The sequence below is a fragment of the Pelecanus crispus genome, chromosome 1, assembly GCF_030463565.1.
Source record: "Pelecanus crispus isolate bPelCri1 chromosome 1, bPelCri1.pri, whole genome shotgun sequence".
In the NCBI taxonomy this organism is placed as follows: Eukaryota; Metazoa; Chordata; class Aves; order Pelecaniformes; family Pelecanidae; genus Pelecanus; species Pelecanus crispus.
The window spans coordinates 121,453,554-121,473,279 of NC_134643.1; the positions used below are offsets into that span (position 1 = coordinate 121,453,554).

Consider the following 19,726-nt stretch of genomic DNA (forward strand, 5'->3'; position numbering starts at 1 on the left):
CTGAAAATATCACTTTGCAGCTATATCACATTTTCCAGAACTTCAGTAATTCTCAATCCAATTGTATAATCACTGTGATGTCAGGAAAAAAACCTACAGATGATACATTATGGAGCAGTACCTTTATACTGTACTCACTCCATTGTTTTAAAAGAAATGGAATTCAAAATTTCTCCATAGCCCTTGCTCAAGCAAGCAAGTCAAGCTGGGGGGGTGGGCGGAGCGCAGGGGTGTGCGTAAGATATCTAGCAAAAAGATAAGCAGCAGTTAACATACCTCATCAGGTGTGAGGAACGTTTCTTTTTGTAGAGGCTTCAGGTATCTCTCCATTAGACAATTTAAGTCCTAAAAATTCAGAAAAAGATTCCCATGTTGGTTCCTCCAACTGCCTCTGAATATTTAGTGAAGTGGCAAAGGTCACTGTTTACCTAGTCTATGAATTTTTAACTTTCATGCATAAGACAAAATAGTTGGATTTCACAGAATTTAAGACAATAAAAGAAACATTTACATGGTTTTACTTACAAAATCAATACTGGATTTCATTGATCAGTGCTCTTCTGCACACCAGCTAAATAATTTCAAAATGACAGCATAAGAATTTGCAAAGCCTACTTATATTTCAGAGGTTCAAGCTACTATTCTAGGGAAAGACTGTAGAATTGAAAGCAAGTTAACAGAGATACATGCATGAAACGTGATTTGAAGTATTACAGAAGAAACTAACAAAATTTTCCAGAAGGAGAAGTATTAGTAGACTGAAACAACACATCAAGACCCCTTACTTTGACATAGGTGCGCTCTGTCTCAAGAAGTTCACAGATAACCTTTCGCAGTTTATCTGCATCTGTGAGTTGTCTCATGGTGGCCAGCTGGGGTCCTGTAAATTCCTGAGGATGAGCACTTGAATCAGAAGGGTTCATTTCATGCAGACTGCGACAGAAAGCAGCAACCTGCTCTGTACTCTTTAAAAAGAAGGAAGAGGAAAGACCAGCTGTAATATTTTAAGAGCAAGCTACAGGAACGATGGAGCTGAGAAGCCTTTGCAGTTAAGCAATTGCAGCTTGGGGGCTTTTTAACAGGCACCAAAGTCCAGAAGTGTACTCATGATTTCATGTATCTGACTTTTCTATCTCTTAGTGACTGGGAATAAGGGGGCGGTGGGAAGAGTTGCACAATTCAAGTTAACTGAAGTGCTGTTCAATAACATTCCTGTTTTCAGATAAGCATGAACTTTTAATTACAATAGGCTCATCCAGCACTTAAGATTGAAAAACAAACAAACGAAAAGGGCCAAAAGTTGGGATCCGAAAATGACTGTGCAAACAAAACACACACCCTAGCCCTCTGCCAGTTCCCTAACCTAGTCTGCAGCACTCCTGTGAATAGCTGTGTCAATGCCAAGGAGACAACACAGAGACAGAAACTGTTTAAGCTGGTTTTTTGGGGAAGCTTGAACCGAAGCCTCTCAAGGCTTCAAACACAAGCTCTTTGGGAAAGTAACTGTATATCGGGTCTGTGTCTGGAAACATGCCTCGTGGGGTGAATTTCTTCCCCGTAAATCATGTTTTTCAGAGCTGCTACATCTAGCTGGTTTCTTTAATGTTTAATCAGCTGTCTCTATATAGAGACAGTTATCCTCTCTTCACCTCCTCATGTTAGATCACCTTCTTGCATCTTTCGTTACGCTGAAAAATTTGCAGCAGGTATAGTCTCTGGTGTCAGTGACAACAGCCCAGGCTTCTAGGGTTGCCAAAGCAGCGGCATGCCCTGCCTCCATCCGTCCCAGAGACCTGGAGGGGGCATGGGAGGGAAAAGAGCTGCTGCATTGGATCACACCTCTTTAACCTTCTGCATCTAATCCTGCCATGGTATCTTAATGCAGATTTAGTGACTTCCCAAGCAGTGCCTCTATAGCCCTCCAGTCCATACTAAAACAACTTACCCAAACTTAGCCTGTTCAAACAGAGAATATGCAAGGTGGGGGTTGGGGCGGTGGTGGAGAAGGGGCGGGGGGGGAAGGAAAAAGCACATCACCAGCTTGGAGACAGAGCCCTGCCCCTGGGAGATCACTCCCAGCAGCCTGTAGCAACATCATCACCCGGAGCCTGCACTACCCTACACCTTCGTGATGACCCAGGGCTGAAAAATGCTGCATTTGTTAATCTGCCCAGTCTGCTCACACATAGTTATTTTCCCTTCCCAATGCGCCTACAGCGCCACACAGCCACAAAGCTCATGTTAGTGACAAGTACAGGATTTCCTTCCATAATACAGCTGCTTTCCCTAATGGCATCTTATGGTTGTAAATGCTCACCTGAGTGTACCACTGCAAGGCATATTAGTAAAGACGCTTGTTATGCAAAGGATAATTTTCTTCGGGACACAAATGTAAGCAACAAACTAATTGTAACTGACTGCCTATACAAAAAACACCTCTTGGACACAGTTTATTACAGGGAAAATATTCATCTTTAGTATCAGAGGTTTAACTTGGATGAGGAAGAAAGGAGAAGTGGCATAAATTGAGGGCAGGGGGAAACAGTGAGTTGAACCAGTCCATTTCCAACTAACTCAGCTCCTGGTAATGGCATGTCACAGAGTTGGATTTATTAGCCAAAGTAATTCCTTTTATTTCTCAGCAAGGTTCCACCTATACTCGCTGTACTCTTAAGTACATCCAAAGCATACCCAAACTTTGAGGTTATGTTTGCATTAGATTTCAGCAGGTGATCCCAACAGCCCCAAATCCACAAAGTGCACTAGGTGAAAGCCTGGCTTCAGTGCAGACAAAAAAACCTGCCCAAGTTACCTGCTTTCCTGGAAAGAGACAAAGAACTGACAATTAACACATGTTAATCTGAGTCTGCAGGGACCCAGGATAGGCAGGGTTTTCCTCAGAAACATTTAGCTTTTTTAAGACTGTTTTGTGAAAGAATATTTGAGGAAGGCATATCCAGTGACATTTTGCTGTTAAGAGCCAAATGTACAATTAAAAATAGTTATAATGTATAAAGCAAGTATGGAATCAAACTCCAAAAATAAACCAAGTGTTTTAAGCAGTTTATGCTTGGTACTCCGCAGACAGCTCACCATCCTGTTCCTGCACTTGCAATAAGTTGCAGGGAAAGATGGGTCACCCAGAAAGAGAGCGCGAAAATCCCCTTACACCGTGAAACACCAGCAAAAGACTAACAAGTACTTGAAAACTGCATAACCATCATACAGGCATACTGTCTGCCCCAGAAGGAACAGTTATACCCAATATGCCAAAAAGGAAGTGTGGAAGACTTTTAAAAGCCTTATCTCTGCTTGTGCACAGTTAAACCACTTGCTGGCTGACTTCAGCCATGCCCAGCTCCGGCCAGCAGCAGGGCTGAGCTCTGCCTTGCTGCTGCCTTCATATCTTTTACATATTTGCCAAGTACCATTCACGCGATACTCTTTGGACAGATGAAAGTCTCAAGCACACTAATGTTCAGAAACCTGTTTTCTTGCTTATTCATTGAACAAACTGTCTTGTTTCATTCTTGAACATCATCCTTTCTACCTTATATTTACTTTAAAAAAAAACAATTTCTAGACAGAATTGCATATTGCACCCAGGGAGGTTCAGAACGTAGCTATTTTGCTGCAAACTCTCAAAGTATTAATGAAAGTCTCTCTGTCCCCGTTTTCCAAAAGAACGTGGATAGACTAGGGAAGGTCTGGAACAGAAGCACATCCCTTTATCTCCCAACACCAGCTCTGTTTGACAGCTGCTACAATGATAGCACTGAACCAGGATTTCTCAAAGAGAATTATGGCATCACACTTTTCAGGCACAATTCTGCAAGCAATCCCATCTAGCAACCTTAAAATGAGATGAAGGGCTGGCACAACCGGGCTGTAAAGCAAAGTTTACTTTGCAGGTACATTAACCCCTCCTCTGCAGGGGGCTCAGCAGAGGAGCTAAGCTCACATCCTTCCCATGCAGGAGGAGCAAGTCCTTAAACTCATCAAGCTGCCCACAGTGGGGAGCTTTGGCTGCCTGCCCTATAGTTGTGAGAGCAGAGTGCCATTTCTTCTTGCGCTCACCGTATAAAGACATACGGGTGCCTGGGCATCAGGCAGATTGCCTCCTTGAATGGCACGCAGCACCTCTGTTCCGCCACGGACGGCAAACTCTAAGCACTATTGATCTCCCAAACAAAACTCAGGCAAACTGCATCCTTTCATGCATTGCCAGGACTGCTAATGACATTGCACAATAACAAAAAGCCTCTACAGGGTATATACGTTACAGCTCAGCCTCGAATTTATAACCTGAAAATTAAAACAGCATGGAAATTCATTTAACTGCTAATTACTTAGACTAGTCACACAGTAGATCTGCTCACCAAATACAGCATACGGTACAGAGAGTCGCCGGCTCTCCCAGTGCTTTCATTCTTGAGTTTACGGTTAACTCTCCAAAGAGCTGACATTGCTGGAAAGGCAGTATTGCTAGAGCTCTCACTCAGCTAGGAGGAAAATCCCAGTTCTCCACATATTCAGCTGCTCCAAAAGGCTTTCCCACTCCAGACAGATACTCCGTACTGCTTACTTGGCACGCAACACAGAAGATGGCTGCAGTTTAATAAGGAAGGGCAGTGACCATATTTCTCTAAGCAAAGCCTTTCCGCATGTGTCATTTGCCGCCGGCCTCGTTCACTCACCACATCAGCTGGAATTAAGAGCCGGCTACCAGTCGAAGCTGAGAACTCAATGCTGCTTTTCATAGACTCATTAAGAGGAAAACTTCAGCAGAGAGGCTGAAATGCAGCAAAGCAGAAGTGAAGGCAGCCCAGGAATATAAATGTCTGTTGCCTGTGGCTGAGCATGAGCCGATTGGCTACAAACGGCACAGCAGAAGAATATTAAACATCTGAAGGGACAGAGGCACAGAATTAAAAGAACTTAAAAAAGCCAGTTACGCTACTGGAAAACCTACCTCTCAAATCCCTGTTTTAATCCTTTCACATCTACTGCAACACGCTGAAGGTTTTGAGACTTAATTCTGGTCTTGAATAATGCTGCAGAGGGAAGACAACCTACTTTCTCTGAAAAAATACCTCTAAATGGTCTAAGCATGTACACACACAGCCCATTACAGCACGCTCCCCTAAGCACAAGTACTGCAAGGTAATTAGCTTTCATTTCAAGAGGCAGATGTCTTTAATTAGAAACAGGGAGAAATGAGTGTCCTGCAGTATTTAACTGACGACAGTTTTTAAAACACATCCCCAATTAAATTCAAAGGATCAGTACAGGAAAAAAATACGCACAAAGACTGGTCTCAAGATGCAACACAACGCCTATCTTAGCCTTTGGTAACCTGCAACATTAAGAACTCACACATACACTCAGTTTTCAGGGTACCTCCTTTGAACCTCAATTTATTCTACAATAGTTAAAAGGCCAAAACAGTCAGGTCCCCACAGAGGGAAGTAACCATTTAAGAAATTACTCTGGTACGAAATGTTCCCGATATTCTGTTGGAGACTGACAGAGGGGCATCATCTAGATTGCATAAACAGCCCGAAACTTGAATTCACATCCTAGAGGAAAACAAGCCTGAAGAGGTGGCAGACAGCACGCTTGCCCCCACTCTTTTCCATCCCCGCTCTCTCCTCCTCTTCGCTCTCACACAAAATGGGGAGAGAAGGGAAAGTCAGGAGCCCACCCCAGAGCAGAAGCAACTGGAGCACAACTCAGGCCAGTGTCAGTTGCATGGCTTAAAGGAAAAGAGTTGCACCCAGAAAGAGTACCTGCCTGCTACTGTTTACATAGATTTCAACCCAAGAAATACTGTACAAGAGGGCTGGCTGACGCAGGGAAGGCATCATGAAATTAGATAAGGAGCGAGCCCAGAGAACAGCCGCCATCCCACACCACTGCACTGCCTACACCTCAACCCACCCTGGAAACGGGTTTCTCTTATTTTATCAGAATAGTTCTACAGACATCCCATTTTTGCTTATTATTATAATGATTCCTTTGACAATAGTGATGGAGAAGTAAACTCCACATTATCTGGTCTTTAGGGTATGCAGAAGGTAAGATTTTGAGAAAAGGGAGGAATCCTCAGGGCTGCTGGTGTACCCTCCAAATCCTTCACCACCATCAACAGCTTGGAGGCTTTTGCAGATTAAGAAACAAATGCACCACTACTAAGGAAACACACACCCACGTGCACACATGCTGGGCTGGGGGAAGGGAAAGAGACAGCTGGGAGGGAGGAGAAGGAGGAGAAGGGAAGACACATTTGACTACCTCCCATGTTATACATTCACCTATCACCTACATGAGAAAGTTACAGGTAAGTCAGAAGGGACCCAAGCCCAGCTTTTGGTAGGATTTCACACAGCTTACCTTTATAAAAAGCCTACCCGGCCTGTGCTACAAGAGTGGATGGAGAGCTGCGGCGCTGCGTTCCTCTCCTTTTTCCATGAATTATTAACTCTCCCCTAGGATCGCTTAGCTGGCTGGAGAGCCGTGAAGTTTCCTTGGAGAAGCTTGGAGCTCTCCTCCTCTGCAGCACTCTGTGGGCATCAGCAGACCGCCAGCACCACGGCACGGAGCAGTGGTGTTTGCAGGATTAAGCCCTGCCTCAGGATCATGCTATCACAAGGCAAAAGACAACCCAAATGCAATTTTTCAGGTCTTCAGCTGCTAATGCTGCATCTGCGCTGAAAGAAGGAGAACTCTGCATTTAGGCGGGAGCCTCCAGCGTAGTTAAACTGGATTTCCTCAGCTGCCCAGTGGTGAATGGATAAAAGTGCTCCTGTCCTTCTTTTGCCAAGAAGGGCAGAAAATAAAGTCTCCCTTGAACTTCCCCATCCGAGGGAGACTGGAAGCTGTGGCAGTAATGGCGATACAGGAGAACATGCCCCTCCTGGTGTTATGAGGGCAGAGTGTTTCACTTCCCACATACAAAAATAACCCACGTAGAACAGTGCTGAGGACATCAGCCTAATCTTCTGCGCTATAATCCTAGGAGCATGGGAAGGTGTGGCAGTGCATGGACAGGAAAACACCTTTGCTTTTTTCCTCACCATACCAGCTGGGTGGTGACTTTCCATGGAAAAAACATGTTGCAGACTCCTTACTCCCCATGCAGATTGGCTTTTCCAAGTGCACAGGAAAGCAAAGGGATTAGGAAAACCCTCCCATTGATTGAGCTTTTTTAGGTTAAGGTTTTTTTCCATTGTTGTTGTATTTAAAAATTAGCATATGATTAGCAAGTAATGACATCCTCCCCTCTACCATAGACTGGAATTCTCTAACCGCGTTGCAAAATAATTTGGGAGTTTCTGCGGCTTTCGTTAGAGAGGAACCACAAAGAAAGCACACTTCGTACAGAGCTCTTCCACATGAACAGGGACAGTGGCATTCATGAATTTGCCAAATTGAGCATACTGTATATATACTATATGTACAAGTGTGCTTCTTTTTTTACAGAAGACCATTTCAAGCAGTTTGTCCCATAACAAACAGAATGTGAAGTAAAATGCCTTACTCCCCTCTGTATCACACAAACAAAACAAGACATATTTCTGAATTTTAAAGGAAAACGTACTGATGCCAACATTTCCTTTGCATAAAGACAGATTTTCCTCTCTTTGGAAACCAAGGCTTGTTAGGGTTACAAGTTACTCTTCCAATATAAGAATATTAAGTATTAGAGCTGCTAATGCACATTTCTCAGTTTAACTAAATCTGCTGAGCCACAAGGCTAATCATGTAATCCTTATGCCTTGCTTCAGGCAATTACAGCTCTGAAGATCCAGGAGGTAAGGTGCAAAATGGAACCTCACAGCCTGTCACACAGTTCAGAAATAGAAAGCTACAGAAAACACAGCAAGAACATTTATTCCCCAAGCAGCTATATGTTATGCTCGGTGCTCTTCCACAGCTTCAGCATTTAACAGAAGAGACTCCTTTCAGAGCATATGAAAATCCCACATATTTACAGTTTGAAATCCCAAAGCATCAACAAACACTTCCACTTACTCAAGAAGAAATTCTTTGTACTTACAAGAAAAAATCCCGTAATAGAACCTGGAAACAAACTGTAACAGTAATCACCTTCTCTGCATGCAAGCTCTGCATGTATTTCATGCATAGGAATGTTTCCTCTTATCTGACTTCCACTGTCTGGCTATCAAAAACAAAACTACAGGCTAGCATGACATAAGAGATCAGGAAACAAGAGGCCAGGGTCTTTTCCTTCCTTTTGCTACAATGACAAGTAGAATAGCACAGGGACCAGTTCAGAGCCCACTGTAACCCATTTTAGTTAAAACAAGAGCTGAGAAAAAACACACCTGTACGTAAGCACAGACTGAGATCTGACGCTCATTAGATCACGACTTCTGTAGAAAAACAGCTGTAAGCTCTAAACATCACCTATGCAACAAATACCTAAAAGCAATCAGTGCCTTCGAAATAATCTCACTTGATTCTGCCACAAAAGCCACTAATCATCACACCTTATGTTGTGTAAAACTTCCCAGCACCAGAGCAAGTCCAAAACCACCAACCACTGTGAAACCCATCCCTTAATAGATGGCAATTAGCAATGCATTTGCACAGCCTCTTAGCTGTAATTGGAGAGTTTTGCTTCAATTTAACGTAGATTGGCTATAATTAGTTTGCATTTAAGAACTAGCATGTACGCAGTGCTATTGATTTAAGGAAATACTGTTTAACTTACATTGCTCCTCCACCTAGAAATCAAGAAAGAATAAGAAATCGTAATAATCGACCTGATCTTTTGGTTTAGCTGACCTGCTCTGGTGAAGGAGGTGATAAACCAGCCCATTTAAAAACTATGTAGGAATATTATCACAAGATACCAAAGATATGAACCAACCCTGGAAAAAGGGCACAAGTCTTGCCTAAGAGGTAGCAGCTATGTGCCATCATCGAAGCTGTAATTTGTTACATTCAATATCATCCGTAAACACCTTAAAAGTAAGATTAACATTTTCCCAGGAAAGATGCTCTAATCATGTGCAGCTGTGAAGTCAGCACATCAGCTGTGAGCGTACTGCGCTTTCACTCCTTGTCATGTGAAAATGAAACTTTCTCACCTTGCTCATCTTATCGGCCTCATCAGATGACTCCAAGTCTTGCGCTTCTGCCTCCTCTGGAGCTGTCTCAACAGAGCTGTCCAGGTCGCCGCAAAGCGAGTGCCCTGCTGAAATTGAGATGTGTATGAAAACCCAGCCATAATTTCCAAAAATTCAAAAAGCTGGGCACAACAGGCGTGGAGTTCCCATGGAGGGCCCGGCCCCATCCTGCACACAAGTACATGCCAACAAGACGTTGTGCCAGAGGCACTCAGTGACCTCAAAGGACTACCTCAGTGTACAGCAAGGGCCAGGTTTAACTACAGGTGTAAAATTAAACAGGTTATGGCCAGACACACTATTTAGTGGAAACTACGAAACCCGATTCAGAGATAAGGCTAAAATGCCACATTGAAATTCTTATGTTTCTTATTAATTTCTTGGCTAATGAGTGACCTTTATACTTCAGTGGCTTCAAATGGAAACTGCAGTATGTGAACAGGCAGGCAGTGCCAAGAGGCAAGGCTTGGTCAGCCCTTCCTCCGAGTTAAGTTGAACGTGATGATTTTAAATTGCTTGCAGTTTTGGCCAAACACACCCACTACTGAGTTTCGATGTTGATTTTTAAGGAAACAAACCCAGCTTTAGCAGTTTTTAGGAGTCTATTACATTAACTGAAAACTAAATTTCATTTCCATCAGTACGTGGCAACAACTATGCACCCCTATGCCTGAGCACTCTTCTGGAGACTATGTTGTTAATACAGCTAATAACTCCTTTGCAACTTCTTGTAAGTAAATGATGAATTACCTGTAGGTGACAAAAGAAAGAAGAGAACTAATCCCAGCCAGAGAGCTCTGTGCACAAATAACTTTTTTTGGGATCTCATTCTCTGACTCAAATAGCTGTAAGAAGCAGTATTACTACACCTTAGCCAGTCTTCATGGAAAAACAGATTTCATATATTCAACACCTAGCTATGGCAAATTATAATGACCAGTGATGGACTGAACTCTGCCAGGAAACTCCTGCATGCCTCAGCTGACCTTCAAACCAGCATAAAGAGATAATTCACAGCAGCTGAGTCCAGACACTAATTCCTTTTACCTTTCCCCTCTCCCCCCCTCAATCCCATGAGGAAGAGTTTCTTCTGTGGTGCCACTCCTGGGGCTGGATGGAGAAGGGTGGTTTCTGAGCATGCCTCCCTGCCCGCATCCTGCCATGTGAATAGGACATTGAATGTCCCACCAGGGATTATACCTTTTGTTCCATTACATTTATTCTTCAGGTAATGCAGAAAAAAATAATCAAAGTTCAATGGATGCAGCCAACACAGAAAATCCCTGCTTTTTAAAACCCAAGACTCAATAGACTACATTAACATAATTTTTGGTTGCATTGTTAGCACGTAGCATTTAAACATTTTGGTGAAAAATGACACTTTTCTGTAGCAGAATAGAATTTTTTTCAAACCAGTGGGTTTTTTTTTTTGTTTGCTAGCCCTACGAATAGAAGCAGCCCAACAGCACACTATCATGTTGTCAGCACCCAGTGGTCCAGCAGCCATCCCCTCCTATTCACTACTAGGTTGAAACATGGACATTTTACAAAGATCAACAGTGATTTAGCACATCAGATGCAGCACCATTTCTGTGTTAGTCCCATGCTGACTCTCATGTTACTTGCTATTTTTCAATTAGACATTTCAATTTAGGTAAGTCACGTATATATTTCTATAAGGAGCATTTGGCTAGATAGCAACGCTGTGAGTAAAAAGGCCACAGTGATGATAACACACATCTGTTATACTGATATATTTCACTTAAACAGTGTGTGGTTTGGCCAAAAAGGCTATAACAGCGCGGATGGTCTTTTTAATTCAGATAAAATGGCAAGCTGCTTTAAAATCAAGAGATTTTGAAAAAACAAACCCTGATTACACACATCTAATATATTTGTTTATATTTATACTGGAATGAAATATATTTCATGATCTAGAAATCACAGTATCTAAGAAATATGTTTCCTAAATGAATAAGAAAAATTCTGCTGCCTCTTCACTACAATTGAAAAGTCACTGCTCTTTCAAGGAGTGTTATGTTAACGCATAGCATTGGTTCACGAACACATCCTAGGTAAGACTCTGTACATCAAGACTGAGGGCAGAGATCCAGGTCTGGCTTCCTCAGTACCCAGCTTTCAGCTGCTGTCCTTGCAAGCTATCAGCCACCATTACCAAAAACCACTTTCAAGACTGTACAAGATTTCCACTTTACTGAGTCTGGAAATAACTTAGAAAAATTTGAATTCAGAAAACCAGAATTAAATTCAGAAAATACTCTGCATGCTAGGATGGAGCTAAATTGGATATAAAATGAAATTAAAAGGATATAAAAGGTAGTTCATAGATGAGCTTCCAGAAGACATGGCTCTCTTCTGAAACAATAGGGTTTACCTTTAAAAAAGACATGCTTGTAGGGGATGTTTGGCAACACAAAATCTATTTGAGGAAGTGTTTTTTCTGTAAGAAGTTAGGTTTTCTGAGCCTTGCCCATGATTTTATCAATTTGGACTATCAGCTTTCTGGTCTCTCTATTAATGTGTGAAAAAATTCTTAAAACCCTCAAGCTATCCATTAAAAAATAAGAGAAAAAATGTGCTATGTGTCATAATTTGTTTTGGGCAGTCTGTGTTTTTTCACTGCAATTAATTTCTCATTATAAGCTGTGTGAAATACATCCTACAGCTGTTTCTCACACCAAGCCAAGGCAAATAATGTTTGTTTTGGGGTTTTGGTTTTTGCTTTTAAGCTACCACTTTTTCTTTTCCTGTATATTAAAACACCACTTAATCTGTTTCCTGCAGTATAAACACTTTTTACCCAGTAGACAGCAATCTTTCACTTACGTCTTAATGAGCAGTCAGTCACACAGCACATGTGCTGAGGGTATTTCTAATGTCTTAAGCTGCCAAAGCCAATGTCAACTCTAGCAGGTTTATCTGCTGGTTGTTAAACACAGGCAGTCAGTTCAACAATACCGCACGTTCCTCCCTTTTAATACCTTCCAGTTACCATCCCATTTCTGTCAGGCTCTTTACATAATTTTATTTTTGCCCTATAAATCTTTATTTAGCTCTGCAAGGAGCTCTGAGGACAATATACCCATTTCCTCCTGCAGCACCTGAACGCTGCCCAGCCCCTGCCATTTGCTAGGGACAATAACACGTGGGCTTCACTTGACATTAAGGAATTCAAAAGGGAAATCCAAAAAGCAGCAGGAAAGGGGGGGGTGTCAAATCCATGTGGCCACCAGCACAGATGGAGATCACACGAGCTCCCAAGTTGCCTCAGCAGTGTAGTATCTGTGACATTATGACTAATGCCCATTAAATAACTCCTACTTATGGCTAGAACTAACAAAATAAAAGGAAGTCTTATACCACTGGAGCAAAGGTGCTGGGGCTTCAAGGCCTGGAGGATCACATAAAGCTTAAGCACCATGCCAACACTTGGCTAAAATTTTCCATGGCCGCTGCTTCCAATTTGCAAGGTTGCTGTTGCTCGAGACTTTAATGAGACTTCCACGATATTTGGTACTGCTCTTAAAGCCCATTTCTTGGTGCCAGAATGCAGTGGAAATAACTATGCCTAGCCAAGCTCTGTCAGCTGTGGTGCAAAGCTCAGAAGCAGACATCCTACTAACACAGAAAGCAACATACAAATCAGAAAACCCTCCATGTTCGTAATTTTAGCATCTCGATCGATGCCTTATTCCCGAGTATGCGGAACTGGCAATACTGAATTTAGTCCCCTCAGTGGCTGCAATGGGGAAGTGCTGGCAAGGACAGCCATCTGCCAGCACGTTACCTGCTGTGGGCCAGAAGCAACAACAGGCTCAGATGGTTGAAAGCTATGTCTGTACTTGAGGTACCTCGGTTTATTAAGCAGGTTGTTTTACACATCTCAGCACCCCACACAACACCTTGCCGAGATCTGGGACTGCTGTAGCCGGGTGGCAAGTGTCAGGGGCCGAGGAGCTCAGCCCCGTGTCCTTCCCTGCCTGCCTGCCACTGCTCGCTCTCTGCAAAAGGTGCGTCATTCTCCTCCATACTCCTTTCACTGACGAAACTCAGCAATACTGGAAGTCAAACATAATGACTGCTTACTCACTTTCAGTGAGAAATAAGGAATGACCCCCGTCCAAGTTGAAAACACAGAAGAAGTATGGACCAGGCACAACATGACTACACCGGTTAAAGCCCAGCCAAGACACTTGGGTGTCTGTGCTCCTGCAATACGTGCTGCTGAGGCTTCAGTGGCCAAGTGCTTTCAGTGGCTCATGTTTGACTGTCATCTTAAAAGAAAAGAGCATCACTTACTTGGACAGTTCAACAGCAACCTCCTAAAACAGAAGTGTAATCTCTAAATGCCGTTGGTGAACAGCCCCATTATGACAATGGAGTACCTTTCAGAAGAGACTCTGTCATAAATGGAACAATTTTAATACAAATTGTTACCGAACTGTCTCTCAGATTAAATTTTTATTTGAGACAAAATTTCACCTATAAATCTACAAAAAAAAGGTAAGCATGCATTTTTTTCTTTTTTAGAAGACTTCTGGTTAGCTTTGAAACACTCAAACATAAAAGAAGAAAACATCATTTTTACACTGGGGTATTCTGTCCCATTGGGAATTCCCACAGGGTTGACAACCTCTCCAAAGACCTGTAAAACCGAGCTACCACTATCACAGTTACAGTCAACTGCACGACCAAAGAACAGTACAGGAACAAAGTGGGGAATTCTGCCTTTCTTGGAGAGCTACAGAACAAGCCCCATAAATCTCCTTCCCTTTCAACAGAACTCTACTGCTTCCCTTTCCATTTCAACTAGGTAATAAATTCTGCAAATATAGAAAAATCTGTGCTGAATGTCATTCAATTCATTCACTCTTCTTGGGAAAAAACATAGATTCAATGAAAATGTCCCTGTACCGACTATACCGTGGCCACTTTTCCCCCTCCCCAGGTCAGGAGCCTCATCAAACACTTGCAATACACTTGAGCAGCCTGTTTGGACTAAACAGGAATTTTCATAGACATAAAAATGAAGCATGTCCTCAGTGAGCTTGGAAACCAGGGACACTGAGATCGGAAAAACCAGCCTTTCCTTCTGCAAGTGCTGTGCTGCAGCCTCGGGCGTGCGGAGCCGGCAGGGGGAGCGGCAACACAGCAGAAATATTAAGATTAGAAATCCGGAGGTAAGGGAGCAGGTATGCTTACTGCAGCTAAAATGGAAAGGGTCAGAAGCCCAAAGCTGCAATGCAAAAACTCATGTGCTAATAGCCACGCTGCTTATTTCAACAGCAGCTCAGGCAGACTTTAGAAAAGCCAAGAATGAGACCTCTTAACGCAATTCTGAGGAAGGCAACATCCTTGAGCTTTGGCTTTTAAGCTTTTAGAAAATAGATCTCATGAACAACAGTTCTGCATGTCTCTGAATAATTATATGCAAAGACCTTCAGATTGCTGCTGCACTAAATGCCCCTGAAATTGTTAAACCAAGCACTGAATGATAACAATATCTTTTAACATGCTACAAAACGTATCAAATTAGTTGTCTGCCTCAGGAAAATAACCCTGAAGAAATTAAGGTTACTGTTAGTCTCAGCTTGTTCTGAAATCCAAATTACTTAGCCTCAGGGGACCTGTGACAGGACAAGGATGGAATGAAAAATAGTGGCCATTCTTACAGTGCCATGAAAGTTTCAGTTTTATACCATAGTCTTTAGAGTGTGTGTTAACTTCAGCCTCTGGTTCTCCTGCTTTCTGAATGACAAAATAATAGACTCCTTAAAAATACCTAGCTGCTTCGTATCTAGAAGATTAATAAACCCATTCAAAACAGCGGTATACTTTCTTTTTTATCATTTATACATTCTGCATGGTGATTTATATGGCTCACAGTTATCCCTGCAGAATTATCCGTCATGATAGAGGTCTCCAAAATACAGGAGCGTACAAGGCCTAAACCTCAGAAACTCTACCCCAGAGTAAAAAAGGGTAGTGAATTGTGGGGAGACCACAGACAAATATGGATACTACTCCCATTCCCAAATCCCCTTCTAATAACAAAATACCTTCTTTATCAACCTGGGGAGATGCAACGCTGTGTTTCCAGCTTTTAGCCTCTCATTCCCTGGATTCAGCAGAGAAGAATGGGGAGACAAAACACTCCTCATAGGGAGGGGAGACAGCCCTCACTGATCCTTTTAGGCAATAAGGAAAACGTGCTGTGGAGCTCCAGACAGAATGAGAGCTAGTCTTCCTCAACCAGATTTATGCAGACTGCGTTAGCAGGAAAGAAGACTGAAAGCCACAAAAAACAGTAATAGATGAAAGGAACAAAACTTGTGGCTCTGCAAGCCTGATGCAGCATGAATTCCTAGGGGAAACTATGTATCATACCCAAGATGATATTTTTCACATCAATTAGACATATAAAATGCAAGGTAATTTCAAGAATAACCTGTTAAGTAAACGCAATGAAGTACCTGCTGCCACAGAGCTGATTTGCAGCTCTAGCCCCAACCTCAGTGTATACAAGGTAGTTCCAGGTAATGAAATAGCTGTAAGAGATGTTGTATTTAACAGGAGCACTGGCAGTGACTTCAGGGAGGTCGACTCCCAAAAACACAGCCCCGCTTTGCTCCTGGAAGACCTCCCACTGAGTAAATAAGACATTAGGAAAGCTTCCTTAAAAAAAAAATGTAACACAGCATCTTTCTGTTGAAAACACACAATATGATTTGCCTCACACAAAAAATCTACCCTTTGCTGCCTTCATAGCTGATGAAGAATTGCTAGTGAAGAAGATAATTATAGGACATCAGCACGATCAGTCAACCAGACCTTGAATTTCTGGAGAATGGATGTGCCTACAGGTGATTTATACCTGCTGGCATTCTGGCCCAGCAATGTTTCGCCCCCCCTGCTGAAAGGGAAACTACACTACTTCAGGACTGAAGAAAAAATCTGCATGGTATAAATAAAGCATATAACAGAAATCACTGAGCTGATTTGCCTAGCCAGCCAAACTGCCAGTAATCAACAAGGACACAAAATAAATAGGTCAGTGGGTATTTCATACTCGATTGCTCTCTACAAGAAGCTGTGGAGCCGAGACCAAAAATCTAAGATACAGCCACAATCTTGCAAATAAAAGCACGTACCCCTTTTTAAAATTTCACTTGGATCCCATTTCAGGTAACAAATCCCTGAAAAAGCACAGGGCCAGAAGAAGAAAGGCTTCAGTAAAACATTGTGTTCCACAAACACCTAAATAGAGAGAAATTGATGGGGAAGATCAAAACACCTGCCTCCCAATCGCACACTTGGGTGCAGATCCTTGGTTTCACTCCCACCTCAGGCTAAGTCATCCCAAATTACAGCATCAGTGCTGTTTAGCTTTAAACACCATCTTAATGTCGTTCTTCAGAGGCATGTTTCATATGGCAACTACAGGCGCTTTCAGAAGCTGCCAGAGACACCTGCACATCTGCTCATGAGCTATTGTGTTGCTTCTGTTGGTTAAAGAAGTATTCCTTCCCCTTTGAGGAGGAATGAAGGCGATTCCCACCTCAACGTTTGCTGCGTTTTGAAGGAAAGCGAATGTCAAGAGAGCTGTAGCTTCTGTGCCGCCTGTCGCCTGAAAGTGAGAGCAAAGGAGCTGACTACAGCACATAAAAAGTGAAGGGCAGCTGTACCAAGAAATTTGAAGGGAAAAGGAAGCCCTAAGGCTTATTCCCGGTCCTGGGGAGCTATTTAAGAAGCAGGCACTTCGGCCCACCAGACAGTTCACGTGATCACTGCAGGACATGGTAAAACAAGCAGCCGTTCCACACCACTACGATAACCACAAAAACCCAGCTCTGGAGAAGCTTACAAAGGAGGACAGACATGACTTAAGTTGGGAGCAGCACAAAGGAAGTCATGTCTACAAAGCATCAGAGGCGGGAGGTCTGATTTTGCCATGACATGTCTATCAGCCACATCCTATGTCTTCATTTCCCATGGTGCATGCAGCATTATTACTGGACAATGTTAAAAGGCAAATACTAGGCTCTTCAGACACATTTGGCAAAGCATGCACTATCTCACCCTCAGCAAGGAAAAAGACCCCTTGATGACCCTCAAAATAATGATGCAGAGAACTGACAGTGGCAGAGAAACTGCTTGTTGAGACCAGCTGCTGAGACCCTGTGTTACAAAATGTGACTGCTCTGCCTTAGAAATCACCATATTGCATAAATACGAAAGTCCCAGTTCCCAATTCTTTGCACCCAGGGCAGTCACCCACTTCAGCAAACAGTCAGGGTATGAGCACTCAGCACTTGGGAGTTCCAGTGAAAAAGCACAGGCAAAGACAAAAGGATGGGGCCTGCAAAGAGCTGGTGTTAAGTAGCAAATGGGGGCATCTTGTGGCCAGCTATAAAAATGTACAAGACGAGCTTGATTTTTCAGCACAACAGCCTAACTGGGAAAAGTTCAATGAAAATTAAAAGGGGAAAATGTCCTTCTAATGTTTGATTTTAACTGCCTTTGGGGGTTTATGCCACATCTTACATGAGGTTGCTTTTATCAGTCCCCTCAGAGGTATTTGCAATAAGCTGGTTTTAAGCTTTCTTATTCATGCCAGTCCACTTGCTATGAATACCACACTCCTCAGAGTCAGACTAGGGGTCCAGTTTTCCCTTTCCCCACTATGTGTTCCCGTCACCTGAAAAATGACATTTTTGCTAGATCACTTCCAGTGAATATATTAAGCAAAACCAGAGCAGCATCCAAAAACACTGAGGCAGGCTGTACCTCCCTGACCCTCTGCAGGCAGAGATGAGTCAGCTTGGTCCTGAGCCCAAGCAACCTGTCTTTCACTGTGGCTCATTTGCTCCAGCTCAGCAGCATGCTAATGCACTCACACCACTCCTGGGTTAGCTCCGGTTTGCACCCAGACTCATCCCAGAAGCCCCTACACCAAATGATTGCAGCAATCAGACAGGCATGTCCTAGGAGAAGGCTGACTTCAGTCCTAGTGAAGTGCATTAACAGCACCCCTCCTGCTCCAGCTTTTTATTCCAAATGCCCAAACCAAAACTGTTTCATAGTTATCAAAACAATTATTTTGACATTTCTGAAACCTTTATGTTGGGGAGTCAACAAAGTATTCTGACATATTCAGACAACATTTACTTTTGACTGGAAGTCACAATTTACCTCTGCTCAGAACAGTTTTGATTATCTAAAAACTACTTATTTTTGGCCATTCCATTCATTTTTCGTGTATTTTAAATTATTCCAAAAAACTAAAGCAAGCAGGTATATCCAGTATCCTCTTCCAGTTTTGAGTACAGGGGGCATTTAGAAGCCAACAAGTAAGACTTGACTAAGCAGGCAAGTAAGAGGAGACATGGTGCAGGAGCTTTCCTGCTATCCCAGTGCAATTCCCAACACGGTTGTCTTACAGAGGTAATGGCTAGCAGCCACCAAAGAGGCAGTCATTTCTCTTATCCCAGCACGGGTGCTTGTCCTCAGCCAGCTCAGGAAGCTAAACTAGTGGCAAAGAATTCACATCTGCTAGGGATTAATTTTCTGCCAGTTCAGTCCTCTGAACAGGGCAGCGTGGTGGGCAGGAATGCCCCTTCACACCACAGTGTGCTGTGGGACCAGTTAGATACGTTTGGCTGTAATATCAGTCCCTACCTTTAGGTGTTTTGAACTGTCCTTGTGAGTTATTTATGCGTCTCATCAAACACACAGGGTTCCTGTGCAACTGGCTAGTCCCAGAGAGGGCAAATGCTTATCCCCTCTTCCTTCCCTGCCATATGTATTTCCTGTGGGCAAATCCAGAGGTAAAGGCACCCCCTGAGCAGCCCAGAAGGGAGCAATTAGTTCTGTGACTCGCTGTAGGCACAGCTAGATGATGTGACATGCATTTGGCGATGACACATGCCTCGCAGCTTAACTGTGTACACAGTCATCCTTCATTGCTACTGCAGATTATACCTTACAGCTTCCAGAGCTCCCACATATTATCTGCCCAGTGCATTCAGACTGTAATTCCTCTCACTTCCACCACGGAAGTTACATGCAGGGATCAATGGGATTGCACCAGCATATTGTAAGCGTGTATCCTCCTCCTGGTAATTTCTATATTGAGCCCAATACCTTGGTTGCTCCCAGCAAATGCCAGTGCACTCTCACTCAAGTCAGATGGGTTTTCCAAGCGACGTGGTGGTGGCTGCATTAGTTTCTGCCCTTCCTCTATCTCAGGATAGGTGCGCACGGTAAGACACAGTGAAGGCTGAACAAGGGCATCTTTCAGCAAAGCTGAGTCCAGGTCCTCAGCAGCTTTCTTGTTAATCTCCACAATTTCATCACCAGCTTTCAGACCTGCAACACAGAAAGGAACAGGTAAGACTTGTACAGTAACTTTTCTGTTACCCACAGACATCAAGGAGCTCAGCCAGGTGTTTATGAAGTGCCAGACAGTGTTATGTCTAGACATAAAGTAAACATTTATGACTGCAAATAATATTGAAATTTGATGGACTTTTGCGAGATCCGTTGTCAGG

General features: G+C 43.0%; 1 protein-coding gene across 3 annotated transcripts in view; it reads right to left on the reverse strand.

Moving 5' to 3' along the window:
* The window catches only part of TIAM1 (TIAM Rac1 associated GEF 1), an 82,304-nt gene that overhangs the window by 13,225 nt on the left and 49,353 nt on the right, over nt 1-19,726 (reverse strand). For 2 of the 3 annotated variants that reach the window (XM_075711579.1, XM_075711583.1), the window contains 4 exons: nt 19,320-19,544; nt 9,117-9,220; nt 786-965; nt 277-345 (listed from right to left, as the gene is read on the reverse strand). In XM_075711579.1, coding sequence (XP_075567694.1) covers nt 277-345; nt 786-965; nt 9,117-9,220; nt 19,320-19,544 — 578 coding nt within the window. The remainder of the gene's footprint in view (nt 1-276; nt 346-785; nt 966-9,116; nt 9,221-19,319; nt 19,545-19,726) is intronic. The other variant, XM_075711592.1, reaches the window with a different exon arrangement.